Here is a 25,304-nt window from a genome sequence, read left to right as displayed (position 1 = left end):
TGCCATGTTGGTGGCTGCAGCCACCAAGAAAGAGTTGGCTCAGGAGAGCCCCACGGTTCATCCTCCGAGCAAGGAGTCTCGCGCGATGGACCATCTTGGGAAGCGGGCCTTCGGTTCAGCGACCTTCTCTATGAGGGCCTTGAACTACATGGCACACGTCATTCGGATGCAGCAGGATCTAATTAAGGAATACGCTGCTTCCCCCCCAGGGTCCATGTCGGAGGGAGACAAGGATCTGTACTCCTCCCGAATGGCCACCCTCCGCTCTATTTCTAACACCTCTATGCGGCTCTTGTCTCATGCTACGGAGGGAGCCGCTAGAGCAGGCAGAGTCGGGCTTGTCATGAGGAGACAGGCCTGGCTCCATCACTGTGACTTCTCGGAACCCTTTAAGGCGTCATTCGCGAATGCCCCTTTTGATGGTTCTGCACTGTTCGGCAAAACCGTTCGTGACACTCTTGTCCAGAGCGAGAAAGACGGGAAGACTTTGTCTGCCATCGGAGTCCGCTTCTCTGTGCCCCAGAGGTCCTTTTCCAAGAACCAAAAGGGTCGGAAGAAGATGTGGTTCCGAAAATTGCATCAATCCCAGTCTGCTCAGGACAACCAGTCCTCTCGTGGCAGAGGAGGACAGGGAGGACGCCGCCCCAGAGGCAGAGGGGGTCCCAGGAATTTTGGGTCCAGAGAACCGTTCTCTGAGAGGCCCACGCAGAACCCCTGAGGGGTTGCCCGGCTGCTGCACTCTGGAGGCAGTCGGGGGGCGTTTTTCGATGCACCTACAATGTGGGAGTCCATAACAACGGATCGCTGGGTGCTTCGTATTATATCCAGAGGTTACCAAATTCCCTTTATCGTAACCCCCAGAATCAGAGGCCTCCCCGACGTACCACCCAGTCAGAGGGAGGTGGCTGCTGCAGAAATTCAGCAGCTTCTGCAAAAAAGAGCCATCCAGCCCGTCCCCCCAGATCAAATCGGATCAGGGTTTTACTCCATGTTCTTTCTGGTGCCAAAAAAGACAGGGGACTTGAGGTCCATCCTCGACCTCTCTCTCCTAAACCTGGCGGTACCCAAAGAAAAGTTCTGAATGGTCACGTTGCAATCCGTCCTCCCCTTATTGTGGGAGGACGACTGGATGTGCTCCATAGACCTCAAGGATGCGTACTATCACGTTCTAGTGGACAGGCATTCCAGGAGGTTTCTCCGCTTCCAGCTGGGAGCCAGTCACTTTCAATTTGGGGCCCTCCCCTTCGGCCTCACCTCAGCCCCCAGGGTGTTCACCAAAGTCATGGCGATAATAGCGGCCCACCTGAGACTCCAGGGAATTCAGGTCTTTCCGTACCTGGACGACTGGCTCCTTACTGCCCCAACAAGGCATCTACTTTGCTCATGCAGGGATTATTTCCTCAGTCTGGCTCCACTATTAGGGTTAACCATCAACATGACCAAATCCTCTCTGATCCCTACACAGGTGTTGGATTTTATAGGGGCGAGACTGGATTCCAGACAGATGCTTGCGTTCTTGACTCCAGATCGGCTTCGGAACCTGAGGTTGCACGTGCAGGCCATCCTTCAACTGCAAACTCCTTCGGCGGAATTGGTCCTGAGGGCTTTAGGATCAATGGCGGCTGCAATCCCACTGCTGCCATTGGCCCGGTTGAACATGAGGGTCCTGCAGTGGACCCTCCAGGTACAATGGTCCCTGTCTCGCAACCCCCTGTCTCATCCCATTCCCTTAAGCAAGGTTTGCAGAAGGTCGCTCGTGTGGTGGCTCCAGTCCCCCAATCTCCACACAGGACATCCCTTCTCACTACTACCGCCAGTCGACACAGTGACCACGGACGCTTCTCGCCTGGGGTGGGGTGGGGGGGCATTTTTCAGGCAGGACAGTCCAAGGCACATGGAACGACGTAGAGACCTCTTTGCATATCAACGTCCTAGAGATGAGGGCGGTGCTTTTGACGTTGCAGGCACTACACAGCTCTCTTCCGGTAGGGACGATTGCAGTACAGACAGACAACATGTCAGTTGTCTGGTACATCAACAAACAGGGGGTAAGCAGGTCTTACCCCCTTTGCCGCGAGGCCATGAGAGTGTGGGAATGGGCGGTTTCCACCAACCGTTTTCTCATAGCAACGCACATTCCGGGACGGTCCAACATTCTAGCGGACAGGCTCAGTCGTACTATCCTGACTCCTTACGAGTGGTCTCTCAATCCTCGAGTTGCAGAGCAAGTATTTGCCCGAATGGGGCGACCTTGTTGCGATCTTTTTGCCTCTCCTTCAAATTCCAAATGCAACGATTACTTCGCTCTGATCCCCCCTCCGGGGGAGTCCCTGAGAGACTCTGTAGTTCATGCTTGGCCTCCTGGTCTGCTTTATGTTTACCGTCCTCTTCCTCTGATGTTGAAATTATTGCAGAAAGCCAGTCAGTTGGGGAGCAAGATGATCCTCATTGCCCCATTCTGGCCTCGTCAGACGTGGTTCCCTTACCTATGGTCTCACCTAGTGTATCCACCATGGATTCTGGATCCCCTCCCGGATCTCATTTCTCACCCTCTCGATCTTCCGACTCCAAACCTGGCCAACCTCAAGCTGACGGCTTGGTTGCTCCAGTTCCACTCCTCATAAGGACTCCCTGGATCTCATCACCTGTCAAAGCCATTCTAGTAGCAGCTCACAAGCCTTCCACCAGGAGGGTTTATCGGAGTAAGTGGAAACGCTTCTCCATCTGGGCAGAACACCGTCGTTTAGACCCTTTTATGGCCCCGATAGCGTCGGTTCTAGATTTTCTAACCTCTCTCTTTCACCAGGGGGCTAGTTCTTCCACAGCCAAGGTACAACTTGCAGCAATCTCATACTACCACGTAGGGCAAGAGTCTGGCCCTCTTATCACTTCCAAACTGTGTAAGACCTTCCTCAAAGGTACCTTCCTCCTTAGGCCTCCAGTCAAAGAGGTGGTACCTCCATGGGATTTATCCCTAGTCTTACAGGCCTTGACTGGTCCCCCTTTCGAACCGGCGGCCACGGTTGATCTTAAATTTCTTTCTTGGAAGACAGCCTTTTTGGTGGCCATAACTTCAGCCAAAAGAGTATCGGAATTGCAAGCTCTTTGTGTCAAACCACCATATTTGGTCTTTCACCCAGATAGAGTTTACCTCAGGATCAATCCGTCCTTCCTTCCTAAGGTATCTTCAGAAGCGAACATTAATCAATCTATCAATCTCCCAGTGTTTTTCCCCAACTTTCAAAACAAAGGAGAGTACAAGCTGCATTCCTTAGACGTACACAGACAGCTACGTTTTTATATTCATAGAACTGCTGATCATAGGCAATCCGATCAGTTGTTTATCTCCTTTGCCAAAAGTAATTTTGGCAAGCCAGTTTCTAAAGTTTCTCTCTCTCGATGGATTTCGAGTTGTATTCTCTTAGCATATCAGAGCTCTGGAAGGCCTGCACCTCAAGGAGTCCATGCTCATTCTACTAGGGCCGTTGCCACATCGGCGGCTTTTCAAGCTAGGGTTCCCTTGGATGATATTTGTTCCGCAGCCACTTGGGCTTCATCTCACACTTTTATCAGCCACTATAAAATAGATGTTGTCTCCTGAGGTAGGGCGTCCTTTGGCTCTGCGGTGCTCCGGAATATCCTTCCATGAAGGCCACCCAAGATTTAGGTAGCTGGGGACTCTGTCCCAAAGGTTGCTGACAAATGAAGTTCCTACTTCAGATTAAGAAGTTATGTACTCACCATAACGTTCCATCTGAGTAGGTATCTTCATTTGTCTGCAACCATCCCCCCCTCCTTCCCCCTGACCAATATGATCGTTCTTGAGGTTCTTAGCATCTGTTCCCTTTGGGACACTTTTATCAGCTGTGCTATGGAGCAAACTTGATCTGAGGTCAGTCAGGGTAGGCAGGGGATTATTGGTAAAGGGAGGAGCTAGGAGCTCGGATCTATGCTGTGATAGAAGTTGCCGGCTCGGATCCGTATCCCAAAGGTTGCAGACAAATGAAGATACCTACTCAGATAGAACGTTATGGTGAGTACATAACTTCTTATTTTCTCCCACATGTTCAATGGACTTTGTAAACCAATGTGTATGTACTCCACTGTCTTGGGCTGCCAATATTAACCTTTCATCTTTTGGTTTAAATTCACCTCTCCTTAACCATTCCTGCATTCAGTCCTGATCAACATGAGTTTGTTCATAGGTAGGTACTAGGCTATCGGCCCAAAGGCCTGTGTAAGCCTAGCCAACAAGGTTCCCTGTCTTTCGCCACTCAACAAGGTTATTTTCCTGTGCCTCTGTCGAGCAAGGCAACAGAAGTGATCCCCGGGGTGAATTTCCTGTCTCTCATTCACTCATCAAGATTTTTCTTGAAGAGTGCTAGTGAGGAACAGTGCTTGACATAGATAGGTAGCTTGTTCCAGAGTATGCGAAGTCTCTGGGACAGGAATCTATCCCTCCAGCATGTTCTGTTTATTATGGTGATAAGGTTTAAGTCTCTAGAGCTTGTAGCTTGGAGGGATTGGAATTTCTTTAGGTGTAGCATGTCCAGCAGCTCTGGGTTTGACATAGCTTTGTATGTTAAGCAGAAATCACCTCGGAGTAGGCGATATGCTAACTGAGTAAAGCTGGAGTTTTTTTAGATGGTCAGCGTAGGGCATTTGAGTCCTGTAATCCTCTTTGTGAGGTATTTTTGTGACCTTTCCAGCTTTTGCAGATGTCTTGTGAGTTACATTCCAAAAGGGGCATTGTACTCAATAATAGGTCTAATGAGAGCCGAGTAGAAGGGAACAATGACCTCTTTTTTCCTGGATGAGAACCCTTTCATGATGAGGTGTGGCACGTAGAAGGATTTCCTGACTACTGTGGCGATGTGATTATCAAAGGAGAGACTACTGTCCAAGTGAGTCCCAAGGTCTTTTATCACACCTTCGGCGTTAAGTTGACTGCCGCCTATGTGATAGTTCATGGATACAGAGTTTTTACCAAAGGGGATGACAATGCACATTTTGGCGTTGAGGTTGAGGCCATGGCCCTGACACCAGGCATCAGTCTCAGTGAGGCCCTTCTGTAGGATGTCCACGTCATTTGTGGACTCGACTATGGCACCTAATTTGCAGTCATCTGTGAACTTCATCAGCCAGAGGCCCTCTGTGTTAGCCCATACTTCAGAGAAGTAGATCCCAAACAGGAGAGGACCCAAGACTGAATCCTGTGGTACTCCACTTGTCACAGGTTCGAAGTCAAGAGTTTTCTATACTTGCAACTAAATTTATGCATTTTCCACATTTCTTGCCGCCTTATCTTATCCTTCAGCTTGTATTCTTTTTTTGTTTTTTGGCACATTCAGTTGCTGCCTGATTTTTATCTACTTCTTGTTTGATTTTCATTTCTGCTTGACACCGATATGCTTCTGCTAAACTAAGCAGGCAAGTCATCTTAGACTTAGTCTCCTCATGTTTTAAAACTTTTACTATGTTTGCATCTTGTGAGGTCAGCAAATATGTATGCAGTCCTACAATTGCAGATTTATACAAGTAATCAATTTTGAGGAGGCCCATACCTTCTTCAGAACAGGGAATATATAATCTTGGTATACATTGTTTTTATAAATTATTTGATAAGCATGAAGCATCCTTCTTGTTTTCTTGTCCAACCAATCCAACACTTTTTGGGGCCAATCAATCACTCCAAAACTATAAGTTAGGACAGGCAGAGCAAACTGATTTATAGCTTGGATTTGTTTCTAGAGGTCAATGCTGTTTTCAGTATTAATTTTAGCCTTCTAAAATATCCCTTACTAAGTTTTATTTGCATTTGTTCATGTTTTATTGTTGATCCTTCATCGGTTCCCAAATATTTGTACACTCCCCCTTTCTCAAGTTCTTTTATATCACATTCCAGTCCCAAACAGATGATCTGATATTGTCAATTTTTCACCTCATCCTGACATATGGGTCTGGATCCGATCCATCAGAACTGACTCGGCCGTTAGCAAGCTCGTAGCAACCAAAAAGCTCTTGGATACCTCCCCTTACCCACAATGCATCTCTCCCCATTACCTCAGATCTCGTTTGCCGCTTTGCGAAGATGTGGTTCAGTTAGCTAGCTCTTGGTTATCAGGTCATATAATTAAGAATTTGTTCTTCTATAATCTCCTTTACTCTATATTTTTAGTGTGGTTAGTCTTTTCTATCTCTCCCTTATCGTTTATAACCCGTTTTTTACAGTAATCATTTTTAATTTTGTTAGTTTTGTTTTTTCTTTCTCGTTCCTTTCACTTTCCTGCCAGTAACCATTTTTTATAGGTTATTTCCCTCCACTTTTACCTTTACAGGTATATCTTTAAATACTATTGTTAGTAGCTCTCCCCTTTCTTTTGCTTCTATCTATTCTTATAAAAAAAAAAAAAAACTTTTCTCTCTTTCACTGTTTTTCTCTGTGTTCGTGTGTTTGTGTGAGTGGATTCTCTGCATGTTCCTTTTCCTTGCATTATGGTGGAGAAACAAGAGAAACCTACTGGTTTCAAAAAAATGCACAAAGTGTGGGCACAAAATCCCTGTAAGTGACTCGCACTCACTGTGTGTCTATTGTCTTGGCCCCCTTCACTTGCAAGAGGATTGTGCTATCTGCCTCATTTAATCATTGGGCTTTAGTGGAGAGAAAAAATAAGCTCATCTTGAGGGGCATGTTGCCTTCAGTCTTTGGGGAGGCTGTTTCTGGAAGGAAAGACACAGTCACCCCCTGAGGATGTTTCCTTTGAGGAGATTCCTAGAGATTGTGAAACAGAGGGGTGGCTGGCAGTCCAGCAGTCCTTCACCTGAGGAGTCAGTGTACCTGGCTGTCTTTTGTTCCCACCCATTTACCTCTTGTGTGACACTGCCCACTGATGAGCTAATAAGTTTGATCTCTTGGTGGTCGTGGGAGACCCCAGATTCCATCATACCTGTTACCCGGAGACCAAATAAAATTGTAACTGCTCCCTCTGACAAGGCTTTCTGGACAAAAGGGGTTGCAGTAGATGCCATGGTCATGGAGGCAGCAACCAAGACACAACTTTTTGAGGAGAGTTCAACTATCTATCCTCCTAATAAGGAATCTAGGACAATGTATAGATGTGGGAAGTATGTGTTCTCTTCAGCGACCTTTGCCTTGCATTCGCTGAATTATCTTTTGCATTTCATCAGGTTACAAAGGGATCTGATCAAGGAGCTTTTAAATACCCTTGAAGGGGCAGTAGATGACGGAGCTAAAGAGAAAGTAGCTTCCAGTTAGCCACCCTACATTCAGTAGTTAACTCTTCCATGAGGCTTATCACGCATACAGCCAAAGGAATGAGCAGAGCGGTGGGTTCTGGCATCTGTATGAGGAGGCATGCCTGGATACGCCTTTGTGATTTTACATAACCTTTTAAGTTTTTGTTTTTCAACACTACATTTGATGGCACGTCTCTTTTTGGTCCCAAAGTCAAAGATATGCTATTCATGTGTGAGAAGGAAGGTAAGACTCTTTCTGCTTTGGGCATATATTTTTCAGCTTCTCAGAGATCTTATCCTAAGGGTCAGAGAGGCAGTGGAAAAATGTGGTTCAAGAAGTCTCAAAGGTCCTACCAAGACACATGTGGAGAGTTTTCTCCTAGAGGCAGAGGGGAAACAATAATAGAAGACACTGCCCTTGTGGGAGAAAAGATGCACAGAACCAAGGGTCCTGGGTGTCTTTCTTTGGGAAGCCCTTTCAGCACTCCTGAAAGGTGGCCCAATTGTCCACATCTGGAGGCAATCAGGGGTCGACTATCTCTATAGTGGAGAACCTGGCAAAAGATAACTTCTGATATGTGGGTGCCGAGGATAATATTCAGGGGTTACCAAATCCCCTTTTCTCAACAACCCTGTCCCAACAAGAAAGTCCCAGGCATTCCACCCAGTCAAAGGGATCAGGCAGTCATTCAAATTCAAAAACTGCTGGAAAAAAGAGATCCAAGAGGTCTCCCAAGATCAGAGAGGATTTGGAACTTTCCCAAGGTTCTTTTTGGTTCCAAAGGAAACAGGGGACTGGAGACCAGTCCTGGATCTCAACAGATTGAACAAGTGAGTTTGACATTGCAAGTTCCAAATGGTCACGGTGCAGTCCATACTTCCTTTTCTGGAACAGGATGATTGGATGTGCTCTACAGATCTTCAGGATGTGTGCTACCATATAAAAATGGACAGGCACTCCAGAGGATAGCTACACTTCCAGCTGGGAGCCAGTCATTACCAGTTCAGAGCACTGCCCTTTGGTCTCACTAGCACCCCCAGAGTGATCAAATGCACGGCAGTAGTTGTGGTTCACCTGAGACGACAAGGATTCCGGGTGTTTTTTTATTTAGATGACTCATATCCACCCCAACCAGGCATCTACTTATCCGCGCAAGAGACCCTGTTCTTTAAGTTTGTTCTGAGCTAGGCATAACCATAAATTACCAAAAATCTCATCCGGAACCTGCTCAAACACTGGAGTTCATAGGGGCACTTCTAGACACCAATCAGATGATTGCAAAACTTCCTCCTTTCAGAGTGTTAACAATCAGATAACAACCTTCAAGGTTAATCAGAAACAAGAGTGTAGCTGCCCGCCATGTTCTACAGGTATTAGAATCTATGGCTGCAGTGATTGTATTGGTTCCATTAGCCAGGTTTCACATGCGAATCCTGCAATGGCTTCTGGTTGCTCAATGTTCAATAATTCACCAACCTACGCCTCACCAAATTTTTATAACAGACATATGCAAAAAGAATCTTTCATGGTGGATTTGTTCAGAACAGGTGACACAAGGTCGACTATTTGTTCCCCCTCAACCACAGGCTACGATGACCATGGATGCTTCCCAGATGGGGGAGGGAGGCATTATCTGGGGAAGACGGTCCAAGGAATCTGGTCCACAGAAGAAGCCAAGCTCCACATGAACATCCTGGAGATGATGGCAGTGCTTCAGCTTTGCAGGCGTTTCAGATTGCTGTTCCTCTAGGGACAGTAGCAATTCATTCCGACAACATGTCGGTGGTATGGTACATAAACAAGCAAGGAGGAACCAAATCATACCGTCTGTGTCGAGAAGTGCTCAGAGTGTGGCAATAGCCGATGTCATCCAACTGTTTTCTCGTAGCAATGCACATTTCAGGAAGGTCCAACATCATAGGGGACAAGTTAAGCAGAGCCATTCTCATGCCTCATGAGTGGTCCCTCAACCAGAATATAGCGGAGAACATTTTCTGCACATGGGGCCAGCCTTGCTGTGATCTCTTTGCCTCTTCCCTAAATAACAAATGCAGCAGCTACTTTGCCCTAATTCCCTCACTGAGGCAGTCCACGAGGGATACTCTAGTACATGATTGACCTCCTGGACTATTGTATGCCTTGCCCCCCATTCTACTGATTCCAAAATTCCTTCAGAAAACCAACAGGTTGAAGAGACCAGTAATCCTCATTGCCCTGTATTGGCCTCAACAAATCTGATTTCCTTTCCTCTGGCCTCATCTACAGAAGGAGCCCTGGATTCTGGAACCCTTTCCAGACCTACTGTCATACCCGGCAGGAATGATTCATCCCAACCTTCACAACCTCAAGCTAACAGCTTGGTTCCTCCAGTTCCGTTGATTGCCAGACAACCTATACTCTCCTTCCCGGTCTGACATATTCTGATGTCCTCCCATAAGTCGTCCATTCAAAAACTCTATAGGAATAAATGGAAGAGGTTTGTAATTTGGGCTCAACAACACAATATGGATCCTCTCACGGCTCCCATTCATTTTGTTCTAGAATTTTTAGCCCATCCTTTTGGTAAAGGAGCTGCGGCTTCTACTGTTAAGGTCCAAGTAGCAGCCATTTCAAATTTTCACATTGGGATAGACAGCTTATCTCTCATTTCCCACAAACTTTGCAAAGCCTTCTTAAAAGGGACCGTGTTGTTAAGACTTCCCCACAAGGATCCTGCTCCCCCTTGGGATCTTAATTTGGTTCTACATCTGATTGTTCAACCACACTTCGAACTTGCAGCAACTTGTGATATTAAGTTCCTATCCTGGAAAACTATCTTTTTGGTGGCTATCACATCTGTGAGACAGAGATCAGAAATTCAGGCACTAACTTCCTAGCCCCCCGTATTTGGTTTTGCATAAAGACAGAGTCTGTTTACGTACCAACCCCTCTTTTTTGCCCAAAGTTGTTTCACAAACAAATATTAATCACACTATACATTTGTGTGTTTTCTTCCCTAATTTTAGTAATAAGGGCCAATATGTACTAAATTTGTTGGATGTTCATAGACAGTTACATTTCTATTTACATAAAAGAAAAGAGTTTCATTAGTAAACCAATTGTTTATTGAATTTGCAGGCCGTAGGAAAGGCAAACCAGTCTCCAAAGTTAACCTTATCAGAATGTGTTTCTAGTTGCATTTCCTTCATTTACACCTCAAAAGGCATGCAACCTCTCAAATCTATTCAAGCTCACTCTACCAGGGTGATGGCCACATCTGCAGTGTTCCAGACAAATGCTTCCTTGGATGATATTTGTGCAGCAGCCACATGGGCAACCCATCATATCTTTATCACTCATTACAAGTTAGATTTGGTCTCCAGGGGAAGGACTTCCTTTGATGTGATTGGTCTGAGAAACATTCTCCCGTAAGTCCACCCAGGGTAAAGGTAGCTGGGGACGGTCCCATATGTGAGGATGAGATGAAAAATTGACAATATCAGATAAAGAAGTTATGTACTCACCATAACGTTCCATCTGAATTGTCAATTTTTCATCTCTCCTCACATCCCCTCCCTCCAACCTCCATCCTTGGAGTTCTTGGATGAACGGGAAGAGATTCTCAAAGATTAGGTTATTTTCCTTATACTCCAGAAATGATCTCCTTTAAAATCTTTTTGGGTATTAAACACTAAAATTCTTTTTTCTATGGATATAATTATAGCAAACAAGATGTGAGGTGATGAGAGAGATGCATTGTGGGTAAGGGGAGGTATCCAAGAGCTTTTTGGTTACCACGAACTTGCTACTGGCAAGTTGGATCCGATGGTTTGGATCCGGACACATATGTGAGGAGAGATGAAAAAAATCGACAATACAGATGGAACGTTATGGTGAGTACATAACTTCTTTTTTTCTTGGTGCTGCAGCTTTCCTGCTTTAAAGGTTGCTTTTGCACATTTATCAAAACCAAATGACATTCTTATATAATTTGAAAAAGTTTTGACCACTTGCAGTTGTGCTTTCAGTTCCTCATCTGATGAACTATGCAGTTTTAAATCAGCCACAAAAAGAAGATGAGAAATATTTGTACTTTTGTTGTTTTCTTGGGGCCAAATTGTAGCCATGACCTAATCTGTTAAGTTGACAGCTTAATGGGTTAAGGCCAAGACAAAAGAACAGCAGTGACAAAAAGTCACCCAGGAATATCCCCCTTTAAATTTTTATCCCTGGAATAATAGTTTGTCTTTTATCATGGCTTAACTGCAGAATGGTTTGCAACTGTTTCATGGTTGTTGTAATGTAATCAATCAGTGTAGGGTGTATCTTATACATTTTAAGCACTGCATTATCCATGAATGTGGGATACTGTCAAATGCTTTTATAGTCTATCCATACCATACTTAGATTCCTCCCTTTTTTACAGTTTTCCATTGTCTTTATTTAACAACAAATGACCCTTTGTTCCATATGACTTTCTGTTGTTACCCTTTTGTTCTGTTGCCATGATTGAGTTTTCTTCTAAGTGACTATAAACTCTGTTGGCATCAATTCTAGTGTATAGTTTATACATTGTCGGAAGGCAAGTTATTGGTCTATAGTTTTTAGGCTAGCTTGTAGGTTCACTCTTAAGCAGGAGCTTTGTTTTTCCTGTTGATAATCTGATTGGTGTCTGTTCTTACTCATGGCTAACTCTTCATGTAAAGATGTTAATACTTTACCAGACGTTAGGTACTGCACTTGGCCTGGGGTTCTCCAATTAGGAGCTTTTCTTAACTTTGTTTCAATCTGTCTGGCCATTACTTCATCCTATTTCATATCTTCTTATTCTTTCTTTTCCTTTTCTATCCATTTACCATCTTTATTCTGTTCACAGGATCTTCATAGATATTTCTCCAAAATGTATATATTTCTTTTTTTTGGTGGTATTTCAGTTCCTTTTGCCTTGTTTCCCAGTTCTGTATAAAGCTTTTTTTGGGTTGTCAATACATTGCTTATTTTGTACTTTTCCTTTATATTTATCTGCATATCTTCCAAGTTTTTCTGCCTGTGCTGATAGTTTTAGTTTATTATTTGTGATAGTACACGATAGATCCTGATCTGTTTTGATAGTGCGCATTGCTTTTTTTCATGTCTTTCTGAGCAGTTTTAGTGATCTCTTCCCTCTTCTGTCCTCTAATAGTGACACCTCTTGTCTTAATTGCTTTATAGTTTTCTCTGTTCTATATTTCCATGATGACATTTGATTTCTCCCCTTCCTTTACTACCCTGTGTTTTTGTGGTAAGACCTTAACTGTTATTAATTTAGCTGCACAGTAATATATCCTACGTACTTCTGTTATATCATATGAATCTGTGTGAACAGTCTTAATTACTGTGTTTATTTGTTTTATGAAACTTCTACCTTTATGGGATTTGTTGACTTTCTGTAGTCTATTTCTTTCATTGATCTTAATATGTCTGCCCATCCCTATTAAATCAAGCAACTCTTCTCTTAGATTATTTTATTCTAAACTGAGGGCATATTCTTTGTTCACCACTTCCTATGGGCATTCTATAGAAAGTTCCATAGCATCGTCCTGTGCCAAATTCTCTTCAGTTGCATCTTGTGTTATCCATTGCTCTTTCATAGGTGAACTCACTGGCCTTTCACTTCACATTGACTGTGTCAGGGTTGCCACAGTTTCCTGTTCTTTCCCTTGATGTGCAACTCCAACTGAACGTTTTTACTGGTTTCCTGTGGAAGGCTCCAAAGTATCTTCATATGGCAATTGATCAGATGTTTCCCGCTCCACTGGTTTCTCCTTAATTTGGGGATCCATTGCTCTATCCTGCTGTGATGTTATCAAAGTTAGATTTTCTACACTAAATCCTTCACTTCACAGGTAATCCATAACGTCAGTTTCTATTTCAACTTCTCCATTGCTAATCTTCTTTTCCTCTTTGTTTCCTTAGTTTATGTATTGTAAAATTGTCCATATTCAGATGCCTTTCCCTGTATTTTTTCTTCAAATATCTTTGGGGCTGCTCTTTTTGTATTGATTAGTTTTGCTTTATCCTTTGTATAAATATCGCACCATATTAAATCTCTTTCTCTTTCCCAAGTCCATATTTCTTCTTCAGATGTCTCCTGCTCCTCCTGTTTCTCCTTACTTGGAGGACTCATTGTTCCATCATGCTGTGATATGACCTGTGTTAGACTTTCTACACTAAATATTTCACTTCACAGTTATTACTTAACTTCATGTTCTATTTTTTTAACTTCTACTTTACTAATCTTCTGTTCTACATTCCCTCTTTGTGATCGTATTTTTTGGATTGTGAAATTTTCCATATCTGGATGCCTTTGCTTGCATTTCTCTTTGAATATCTTTGGGGCTGCTATTTTTGTACTGATTTAGTTTTTTCCTTCACATAAATATTGCACCATATCAAATCTGTCTTTCTTTCCCATGTCCATATTTCCTTTTAATACCTTTCAAAAATCTCTAAATGTTGTTCTTTATATTTTCTCACTTCCTAAGGCACTTCTTTTTCGAAACACCCCAAGGTTTCTTGGTCTGTATAATGTTTTTCATAAACCTGTTGTATTAATGAGCACAAATTTTTATTTGACGCTTCTGACATTTTTTCTTGTGGAAGTATTTTTTTTCCTCTAATTTCTGTCTTAATCTTTTTGCATATCTTGTCTCTGGAAATTCTGGGCTTCTTGCATAATAGTAACAATACATGATTTTTTTCTTATCCTCAATTATCCACTCTCATCTTTATGGCTCTTTTTTGTCCTATCAATTTTTGTGATTTTTGTGGACTACTACTTCCTTCTACAAAGGGGAGGCATCCTCCCCCTAGGCCTGACCTAGCCCCATTGTAGGAATATTTCTATGTCTTGAGGATTCTACATTGTAATTTTTTTCCATTCCTGGCATCAGTGCTTCTACCAGGATTGGGCAGTTTTTTATTCTGGGTCTTGTGCACCCAGTATCTTTTTTATTTTTTAATCTACTTCTGTCCGTGACATATAAAGTACAGTCTATATACCAATGTCATCTTGGTGAGATTTTGTGAAAAACAGGGTCCACCTCATGAAGGTACTCACCAAGACTTGAGGATGAATTCAGTTCCAGCAATACTACTCTCCTTTGATTGCTAGTTTATCATCTCTCTGTTCAGACCTCGCTGATTCACAGAGGATTTAGATTGAATAGGAGGGATGGTTGGGCAGGCAGCATAGCAGCACTGCAGTCGCCAGGACAGGAACTAGGATGAGAAAATTTATCTCATTAGGTGACTTGATTTCCTCCGGCTACAGGTTAAAAAAAAAAAATGCATATGTATATGCTAGAACTTAGAAGCCTAGAATCAGAAGGCTCCACTCTGCCCAGGGCTAATAAGTACAGTTCACACTCACTGGAACAGCTGCAGAGTGCTGAGTGTGGCTGCAGCATCCCATTGGGAAAGGCAAGATCCAGGCAGGGCACCAAGAGGTAGCAAAGAGCTTAGCATTGCTGAGGTAAGTGCACAGCTTATCCATCATGGCACAGCTGCTTTCAGACTACAGGCAAAAGCCTGGAACCAAAGTTTAAAATTGCTGCCCATGAAGACCGATATGATTGTGAATGCATCGAGATTGCCTTAACCCAACTCGTGCTGCCCTGCTGTTTCCAAACGTTCAGGGCAATGTTTGGGCAAGTGGTGGCATCTGTTTTAATACAGCGTTCACTACTGCCTTTGGCTGTGTTTTCTGCTGCCACCACCTTGAAACTTACAAATTATTCTGCTTGTCGTATGTAAGGACTGACTTACTGAAAGTATCTTTCTGAAATGTGCTTTGCAGTTTGTTCCATTGCATTCATTTTGAAAGAAGTGCTACAAAACTTCTAAAGAGTTGCAAATAGTTGTATCAAGGCATGTAAATAAATGTATATTCAAGGTAGACCAATTTGGAAATGAGTATATGAGACTTCAGACATTGATGTTTGATTATTGATGACCCTGTAAATGTCACTGGCCAGCATACCTCTCATTCTATTAAAGCAAGAAATCTGGATATAGCCAAAAATAAATGGAGGACAGGGGCCCCAAAATGAGACAGACAGCTTTTAAAACTTCCTCTTATACACTTAGGAAGTATGGTAAGCACGCATTTTCTGAAAGCTTTGAAGTCTGAAACTTAAATGTTTGTAATTACTTTAATCCTTGACATGACAGTTCACAGAGAAAGCAAGTGTTCTGTGGATGAGCCTAGTTAGCATTCCCACTATACTTTTGGCGCATGGCTTTCATTCCCACTATACCTTTGGTGCATGGTTTTGCTTTATATTTTTGTATAGGACATAACTTGATAAATGCCTGTTTGGTATAATAAGAAACATGTTTTTTTTTTTTTTTTTTTTATTGAAAACCACTGAGGTTACTTTATGATACAAATAAAGACCTATTTTGTAGATGATAAGGGCAAAGTTTTTTATGTCTCTGCCTCGAAACTTCATGGGTATTTTAATACATGCATTTTGTAGCCCATAAACATTTTTTGTATTTCTTTGTAGTTTATTATCAAAGGTAATAGGGTCTGCACTAAATGTTTTCTTATTAGCAGTCTTCTTGGGCTACACATGTTGAATATACTACCCAAACTATAACATAAATACTTTTTTCATGGTACTGCTTGGGCTTAGATTTACTGTAGTACTTTGATTGCTGTTTCAGATATATATGTGGGATGTTGCTGTGACTCGTATGTACCTCGTACATAGTTAATCTCTCTGTTCGAGGTTGCAGCACCTTTGAGATGACTGCAGTATTCAGGTTCCTTTGAAAGCAGATATTAGACCAGCTCTAGAGGACCATTCAATCTCAATGTAAGATTAAGTCATGTAGTGTAAGTGTGGGGTGTAAGGGAGGTGTGACACCTTCAGTATTTTAAAATTAGAAGTTTGCGATAGTGATGATGTGATCTTTCAGACTTTGAGTGTTCCACTTGGGATAATGTACTTTAGTATTTAAAGTTTCAGGCTTTTGGCCTCAAGATTTTTTTGACTCTGCTGGGGGATTGATGTAAATCCCTGGATTTGACCATTATGCTTACATTATCTGTAAATATTAACCTCAATCATTTCCTCTTAACTTTATGTCATTTACTATAAATTGTTTCTTTCCTGGAAGGACTTCAGTGGTACACTAATATATAGCCTGAAGGTATAAGCAGTAAAGTAAAACTTGTCATGGGTTACAGGTGGTTACAGAATGTTGTTATAAATAAAACAGTTTTGTTCTGGTTATATTTTGTGTTGTTTAATAATAGTGTAGAAGCAGTTAATTGTATCCTTATAAAAGAAAATTGTATTTTAGTTTTGCACAAGTTCAGAGTTTGATAGAAGTTCAAATATTAAGATAAATATTCTGTTTATATTTTGTTTAATATTTTGTCTGTTCTTCCATTTGTGCTTAAAAGTTGGCATTGTTATGGTAATTAATAAATCCACTAGCACAAAAATGCATCTTCAGATGATTGTTTTTGTCTTGTACAACCAGAACTTCATCATATCGTATAAAACATGGAAGATTTTTGTAGAAACTGAAGTTCAACCACTCCTTTGCCAAAGGTCACTTGTTTTTGAGCATTTTTTTACAAAAATATCTGCTTTATCAGAAAAAAAATATTTTAATCTGGTGAAGTCCTAATTATACAGGATGAAAGCGCACATTCAGAGTTGTCTTTTTATGCCTGTGGATTTATTAAAGTTTAGCATCCTGCATTCAGTGTCCCTGTACTTTTATTTTAACAAGTAAGTGACCAGTAGTTGTAATCTGCATGGATTCTAGAGTTTGAGCACGTGTTTGGGAAGTCGTCAAGTCATGTTTAATATTGTTTGTGTAGTTATGATATCTAACACAGCACACATGAGCAGTGATGATGCCACAGACTGACTGTTAGCCAAGGAAAATCATCTATAGTAATATATTCTTAGATCTTCTGTACTGATGTGCTGTATATATTTCAGCACTCTTTTGATATATATCTGTAGATAAAAGCAGTGTCACTGAAATGATTTTAATTATTCACAGAAAAGTGACATTTTGGGCCAATCATATAAACAGAAAATTAGACATCGTATGTCATCCTTATTGCTACCAGGACTTAAACCTGCAAGTTTCAAAGAGCAAGTAAGTAACTGCCATTTGTACACAGTTTTGTTTTAATTGTTAGCAACATCTGATCCTGGCAGTATGCATTTGAGTGACTGTTTTTATTTGTTTTTTTTTCACTACACTTCAGTCTTGTTTCCTCACATATCTATGACTTTTGTCTTTTGCTACAATGATTTTGTTGTAGGAGACCCATCAATGGCATGATTTTGTTGTAGGAGACCCATCAATGACAGATAATAAAAGGACTTACTTTGAGACGTCATCTGCAGTAGTCTGACTGATTGAGTATTTCTTCCATGTATTTCTTGTCTGAACCACATTTGCATACCTGTACATCGGTTAGAGAATATGAGTTCCATAACAGTCCCTGTTTCCTTCCTGTGACTTCTGCTGTTTAGTTCGATGCCTGCAGGAAGAGAACCAAAAGGTGTCTGCAGTCTGCTGAAAACATAAACCTTCTATCGGTCAGTAGCTTTCCAGCCAGGACCATCACAGGCAGTGTCTTTCTGCATTGGCCCGGATACTTTGTTTCTAATTGTTACTAGTGATTCAGTTCCTCTATCCAGTGTTACAGGTGGCTGAAATTTAAGGCATTCCTGATTACTTATTGCCTGATAACCATGGAGTCCAGTGAAGGATGAAAGTAGTGTAAAGAGCATTTGGATGACCAGCTAAAGACCACTTGACAGCAATACAAGGCCAAGATAAAAGACATGAGAACCAAATCTAAGCTATGCTTAGTTACTCAAATCAAGTCTGCTGTTGCTGTTGTCATCTGTTCCCTCTCCTGGTTATTTATTCTAACATGAAAAAGACAACCTACTAACATCTGCCCTCTTCAAATATTTAAATGTTTAAGCAGTGAGGCCATCCCCTTTATTAGAAACAAACCATGATGTCAGGTTTTGCTTTTTTTCTGTTGATTATGGTGCCTCAGGAGTGATCCTGATATCTGGAACCCCAGCCACTAGGTTCTGGGTTTTAATATTGCCGTATGGAGTTGTGCTCTTTCCATTTCCTCAGGCATAATTTTGATCACTGGCAACAGCTGAAATTCCCTCATGCACTTTTCTTATGACACCTGGGCTCACACCTCTAGTCTTCACACCACTGGTACTGGACTTTGGTAAGTTTCGTGTCTGCTGGAGAATGTCTGAATGGGTACATGAGAGTATTTTGTAACATATGGTGTATTCTGTTTTTGTGTTTAGCATTGGCATTAAATCAGTCACTCATTCCCTCCTCTTTAAGCATTCATTGGGGTTTATACCACATTATGTGGATAACCCTATGCCAATATCATGGGGTGTTTCTGACTGGGCATCTCTCTTCCTTGTGCCCCAGGTAATAGAAAAGATGGTGTCATGGTTTGCTGTTTCTGTGCTGTATGTGGTTCTTCAGGAATAATCTTATTGTCTGGCAATTATGAGCTTGGATATCTGGCACTATGTTCTGCTCTAACCTCATGGAGTTGTCCCCTCTTGCATTTCCTCAGGCAGCATTTTGCTGCCTGTCCAGAGATGAAATTTCCTCATGCACTTCTGTCAAGACTCCTGGGCTCAGTCCACTCACCAGTCTTTACCCTACTTCTAGCCATCACCCCATCAGCACTGGGCTGTGATAAGCTATTTAGCATTTGGTGGAGGATGACTGAATGGGTACATTTAAGTACTTTATGGAGTTATTCCCTTTTACTTCTACTCAGGCAGCATTTTGATGTTGAGAGCAGAAATTCCCTCATGTACTTCTCTTATAACTTCTGGGTACAGACTGATAGTCTTCATCCTGCCTTCATTCGACTTACAGTTGAATTCTTGGTGGAGGATAACTGAATGGGTGCATGCGGGCTGTTTGTGAAAGATGATGTTTATTTTTTTGTTTATGTCTTTAGTACTAATATTAGATCGATCATGGATCCCCTTTTCTTTAATAGGTATGCATTGGGTAACATGTCCACATTACACACAGAACTGAAAGAATGCTATGAAATATGGAATTTTACATCAATGGCAATGAGGGTCTTGTCCTTGCATCTGCATATTTTCTAGGTACTGTAAAGAGCAGAAAAGGGGGAATCATAAACACTGCCTTTTTGTTTTTGGCAAAATTGGTTAAGCACAGCCCTCCTGTTGGTATAATGCAGTGTAGGATCGTCCTGCCTGAGCAGCTTTCTCTTTCACACTGTACAAGCATGCAGACCATAAGGTTACTCATATTAGGTGAGTATTAGACCTTCTGTTTAAGCGACCCGTTCAATAACCCCTTCAACATCTGTTTCATATTGTTTGGTCAAATCCCCTTGCAAATACACCATAATCATGAGGTAGTTCAGTACCTGCTGTGACATGCTGATAGATACAGATACATGCTTCCTAAACATATCCAGCAGATGGGACTCACTATCTGGGAAATAGGCTGCTGAACTTTCAAGAGTTGTGGAGGGTATGTGCTCAAACTTACCACTCCATGGGGGCTGGAGGACATGGTCATTTTTTTCCTTGTCACTGGAACCACTGTGTTGTGGTTCTCTTAAGCAAATCTGGGACCTCCTTCAGGATATTCACTAAGGAAAGTACCACTTAAGAGGTCTGTGAGGTGATTCTGCAGGCCTTCTACGGTCTTACTTGTTTAGAAGGTGTGAGAGCTGCTAATCACCCTTTTTTATCATCACCTGAAGGTTATTCACCAAATGTTAGTTCTTTGTGCAGAGAAGGAGATGAAGTTGCCCCACTTTCATCATCCAGACCTTCTTCTTGTGAGTCTAAGGGAGACCCAGCATGTTTTGTTTTGGCCAGCTCCTTTCTAGGTTTCTTGACTGGGTGCTCAGAATCAGAATAAAAGACCCTTTTTTTCTAACTCTGTGCTTTATCTGGACCACCATGTCTGACGACCATTGAACCACTGCCCATTCATTTCCCATCACTGGGATGAGAGCAGTCTGTGGCATGCCCATCATACAGGCAGCCATGAAAGGTATTTGTGTTTTAGTCCAAACCCTACCTGTTGTGGATGATTCAACCCATGCCACCGAGAGGGTGTCCTGTGCTATCCCTCTGATGTGGTCATGATACCGCTGTCCATATTAGGACCAGATCCAGTATGGACTGCCATCACCAGCTTAGGATTGCCAAGACCACATCCCTTGGTCTTATGTCCACTAGTTAAACACAAGTCTCCACTTGCATGAGAGGACATTGGATGACTGGGACAACCTCAATCCATCATCAAGATGGGACAGCTTATTTAAGCCTGTCACTCTCACTCTCCCCTGTCTCGATGTTCCAGTGCCTGAGCTGCTATTCTAACCTAGGTCACTTAGGTCATGGTCAGGGCTTTATCCCACTATGGCACACAGCTGGGATTTGTAAAGGACCTGTCTGGTGTAAGAGCTAGAAGTAAAAGTCCTCAAAGGTCCTGAGGAGTCCCATTCCTGTTACAGAGAAAATTCCCCATTAGTTTAGAATATTCCATAATTAGGAGCAGGAGGTGCAAATGTAGCTGCTGACATTGAGTGCATCTGTACTGAGACAAACAGTATCAAGAAAATGATGTATTATGCTGACCAGAGATTCAGAGGTAGGTAGCCCAGTGATGAACTGGGGTCAAAGAGCTCAGTGTCAATAGTGTAGGAATTTAAAACATTACAAGTATTAGCAAAACCAATGCCAGATAAAAGGCACTGGGGCTTCATGGCAAAACATCATTCTTTACACTGGGTGCATGGGAGTTGATTCATTGGTACTGGGTGAAAATAAATACATGTGCTGGTGATGGATTTATTGGCACCAGAAATTAGGAAGTTGTGAGTAAAATTGCAAGATGGGGAAATAATCCTTACTGCTTTTATTCAGAGATGGCTAGAGAGGAAGCTTCAGGCTGATGTCTTGAGCTTTAAGGATGGCTTCAACCAGCTTATAGGTTCAAGGGTTCATATGTGTTTACTAGGCTAACAACCACAAAGGTCTTTTTAAGCTTAGCCATGCATCACAAATCTCTGACAAGTTCTGGTACCCTTGATATGTGTGAGCAGGGGCTTGAGAGATGAAACATTTACAAGAAGGGGCCTGGGAGATGAAGCATTTATAGGCTGCCTGTGTCCATTAGAGACATAGGTACCAAACCACGGATGAATCTCCTGTTCCCCATCCAACTGTCCAACTTACATTTGAATTGGGTTAGGGAGGAACTCTGCTTCACATGAATGGGGAGCCTGTTCCAGAGATGGGGTAGTCTCTGTGATATATACCTGACTCTGTCCAGCAGGTCCTACTTATACCACAGGCAAGGTTTAAGTCTTTAGAATGGGTAATTCTAGTGCTGTTTGTTTTGCGGACATGCAGGAGGTCCATCAGAGAAGGGTCTGACAATGTTCTGTATGGCAGGCACAGATATCTGCTCAACAACCTGTAGGAGGGATGCAGGGATAGGGCCTTGAGGTGGTCTGCATAGGACATGTTACTTGCTCCCTGTATTCTTTTAGTGAGGAACCTCTGTGGACATTCCAGTTGTCTGATATGCCTGGTTAGGTACAAACCAAAGGGGGCATTGTACTGAATGATAGTTCTGATGAATGCCGAATACAGTGGGACAATGACTGCCTTGGACCTAGATGCCATACCTTTGTTTGTAAGTTGCACAACACAGAATGATTTCCTAACTACTGTAGACACATGATGGTCAAAGGCTAGATTGCTGTCTGTGTGTGTCCCAAAGTCCCTTACTACTGGATGAGCTCTAAGGGGTGTATTGTCAATAAGACAGGGGGTGGATGACTTCCCGAAAGATACTAATCTGATGTTAATCTTCATTCATTCCTTACTGATGAGTTATCGGTTCCATCCTCGGAACTGAGCTGGCCAATATCAAGCTCGCATCAGCCAAAAACTCTCAAGCCAAGGTCCTACCCAGAATGCTCTGCTCCCTGTTACCTCAGATCTCGTTTGCCGCGTTGCTGAACAGCCGTGTCAAGCCACTGTCTCAGCTAAGTGTCTAATTTTTTGACAGTTTATATATTATTACTCTAAATTTTTTCTCAAAAGTTTATTCTAATATTTTTCTACCCTATCGCACACTATAGACTCTCTCCCTTTCGTCTTTTCCCTTTATTTCCCTTCTTTCTTACCTTGTGGTAATTCTCTATTACCATCGTTGGTAATCCTTCCTTTTCTCTCGTTACCCTTTTCTTGGGTAGCCATTATTCTTCCTTTTGCTACTGTGCTTCTTCTCCACACCAGCTATTTTGGATAAGAAACGTTCCGTTGGTTTCAAGCAGTGCAAGGATTACAGCCATAAGTTACTGCTTTCCAATGGCCATGACTTATGTGTCTACTGTCTTAATGTCGCCCACTTGACTGTAGATCATCTGTGTGGGATTTGTAAAAACTTCTCTACCAGGATTCTCAACGAGAGGAAGAATAAGTTAATTTTGAAAGGTCTCCTCAAGTCTCCTTTCTCTGAGGCTATTTCTGGGTCGGAGGGCTCACCCCCTCCTGTTAAACCCCACAAGAGGCATTCTTCCCCTTCTTCATCAAAGTCACTCCCTTCTTCTCCCTCTGGAGATCGTAGGGAGTCAACTCATAAGAAGCTGAAATTAATTACTACTCTGGCACTGCAACCTGTGGCTCTGTTGGCTCCAGGCTTGGCACCACCCCAACGCCCCAAATGATCCTAACTACAGCCATGCCGCCTTTATCGATATCGGCACCGGAGTTCCCGGTGCAGACAACTATGGTTCCGAAAGTTCTGTTGCAACCCCTAACGGCATCGTCAATACAGGTTCAGGCCCCTTTGGCACCGTTGGTACAGTCACTTTCAGCTCCAAGTATGACTATTCTGTACTCCACGGCGCAGACTTTTTCAGCACCGACATATACTTTGGTGCAGTCCTTTTTGGCACTATCCTTACTGCCGGTGCAGACACTTTCTACTATGGCACTGTACCCTTCGGGGCAGACCTTTGCCTTTACGGTGCAGACACCTTCAACTACTACGGTGCTGACATGTTCGGCGCAGACCTTTTCCACACCGTTTTCTTCGGTGCAGACTTCCTTGGCTCAGAGCTCTGCATCTATTGAATTAGCAAGGACCAAATATTCCCCTTCACTGGATCCTTTTGCAAGCAGTCAGTATAGTCCTTTCCTAGAAAGGCCAGAATCAGCATCAGCCTTCTCCATGGGGTCAACCAAGAGTCTTTCTGAGCAGGATGTGTTGCGGCTTGTTGACCAGTTGCTTGTGGCCAGAGGTCTCGCTCAATCACCGAAGTCCATGTTCCCTCATTCAGGTGGGCGTATTTTGCCTCAAACCCCAACGTATACTCCTCCTTCAACTTCCACTCAAGTCTCGAAGCTTATTACTCCAACAGCAGCTTCCCTCCCTCCGACTCCAATAGTAGATCTCACTTTGGAATCAGAGTCGTCCTTGTGGCCTTTAGTGCACTGAGCATCAGGCTTTTCTAAGGCCAGTGGCTGTGCCGTTGGAGAGGGCGTTCCTGGCTCCACGCCAATTTTTTTTCTATGGCACCTTCCAGGATTGCTCTCTCTCTTACGGTCCATGGTCCTCGTGAGACTCCTGGTCTGGGGGTGGGCTCATCAGGGCAGGGTGTGACCCCAGTTTCGAGGTTGTCATACTCGGTTCTGGGCTCCCATCTTTCCTTGGGTGGGTCAGCCCTCCAGGCCATGGAGAGGGCACTTGCCTCCGCTGGCAAAGTTCATTTGTCGGAGTCCTCTCCCCCTCTCTGTGCCGCAACTGCCACAAGCTTCAACTCCCGGACACCGGGCACAAGAGCCTCAGGTCTCTCCTCTTCAGGAAACCCCCTCTTTGCAGTCTTCTCCAGAACCTCCCACTGAGGAAGCACCCCGCAAAGCATTGTGCAAGAAGAAGCACATGGACCCCACTGAGGAGTCATTGACTGAAGATATGGATTTTGATCATGGGGAAGGGTCCCCATGGTCACCCTCTGATGAGGTGTCCTTTGGTGACATCCTCGAGATCCTTAGACAGAAGGGTGACTGGAAGCCCTCTAATCCTTCCTCTGAGGAATCTGTATTCCTGCAGGCTTTTTGTGCCCCCTACCTCCTGGGTCACCCCGCCTGCCGATGAGCTCGTCCAGCTCATCATGCAGCACTCATGGAAGGCTCCTGATACCATGGAATCGATACCTAAGAGGCCAGATAAAATATTATCACCCCCAGCTGAGCACCCTCACTGGTCATATGGTCTTCCAGTAGATGCTATGGTGGTGGCAGCTGCTACTAAGAAGGATTTGGCAGAAGAGAGCCAAACTGTCCATCTGCCCAACAAGGAGTCCCGTGCGATTGACAGATTAGGGAAGCATGTGTTTACTTCATTGACCTTCGCCATAAGGTCTTTGAATTATTTGGCACATTTTTACCAGGCTTCAGTGAGACCTTATCAACCAACTCTCTGAAACCTTGGCAGGAGCTGTTTCTGACGAAGTCTGTGATAATGTGGCTTCGCAGATAGCCACCCTAGAGTCCATTTTCAACTCATCCATGCATTTTATTTCTCACACAACGGAAGGGGTGGTTAGAGTGTCAGGCACAGGTATAGTCGCCAGATGACATGCTTGGATGCACTTTTATGACTTTAGGGACTCCTTTAAGGCTACCTTCATGAATGCCCCCATAGAGGTCGCTTCTTTGTTTGGCCCTAAAGTCAAGGATACGCTGGCACGGTGCGAACAAGTTGGCAAGACCCTGTCTGCCATTGGTGTCAGACACTCCACTTCTCAGCAGTTCTACTCCAGAAATCAGAGGAGCAGAAAGATCTGGCACAAGAAATCACAGGGTTCTTTCCGGGATGCACATGCCGAGTTTTCCCCTAGAGGCAGAGGAGGAAACTCCAATGGAAGATGCCCCTTTCGGGGCAGAGGAGGTCCGCGAAACCGGGGTTCCAG

The 25,304-nt window shown here is 43.2% G+C and overlaps 1 protein-coding gene across 1 annotated transcript in view; it reads left to right on the top strand.

Annotated features, from left to right (window-relative positions):
- Nucleotides 1-25,304, top strand: part of EFCAB8 (EF-hand calcium binding domain 8) — a 3,728,836-nt gene that overhangs the window by 3,631,183 nt on the left and 72,349 nt on the right. Inside the window, exon 34 of the mRNA XM_044089017.1 lies at nucleotides 17,306-17,404. Within this exon, the coding sequence (XP_043944952.1) occupies nucleotides 17,306-17,404 (99 nt within the window). The remainder of the gene's footprint in view (nucleotides 1-17,305; nucleotides 17,405-25,304) is intronic.

Source organism: Protopterus annectens, chromosome 12.part0 (genome assembly GCF_019279795.1).
Source record: "Protopterus annectens isolate FY-2018-M chromosome 12.part0, PAN1.0, whole genome shotgun sequence".
NCBI classification, from domain to species: Eukaryota; Metazoa; Chordata; order Ceratodontiformes; family Protopteridae; genus Protopterus; species Protopterus annectens.
Note: the sequence above shows the minus strand (reverse complement) of the source record. Positions and strands in the feature narration are given on the sequence as shown.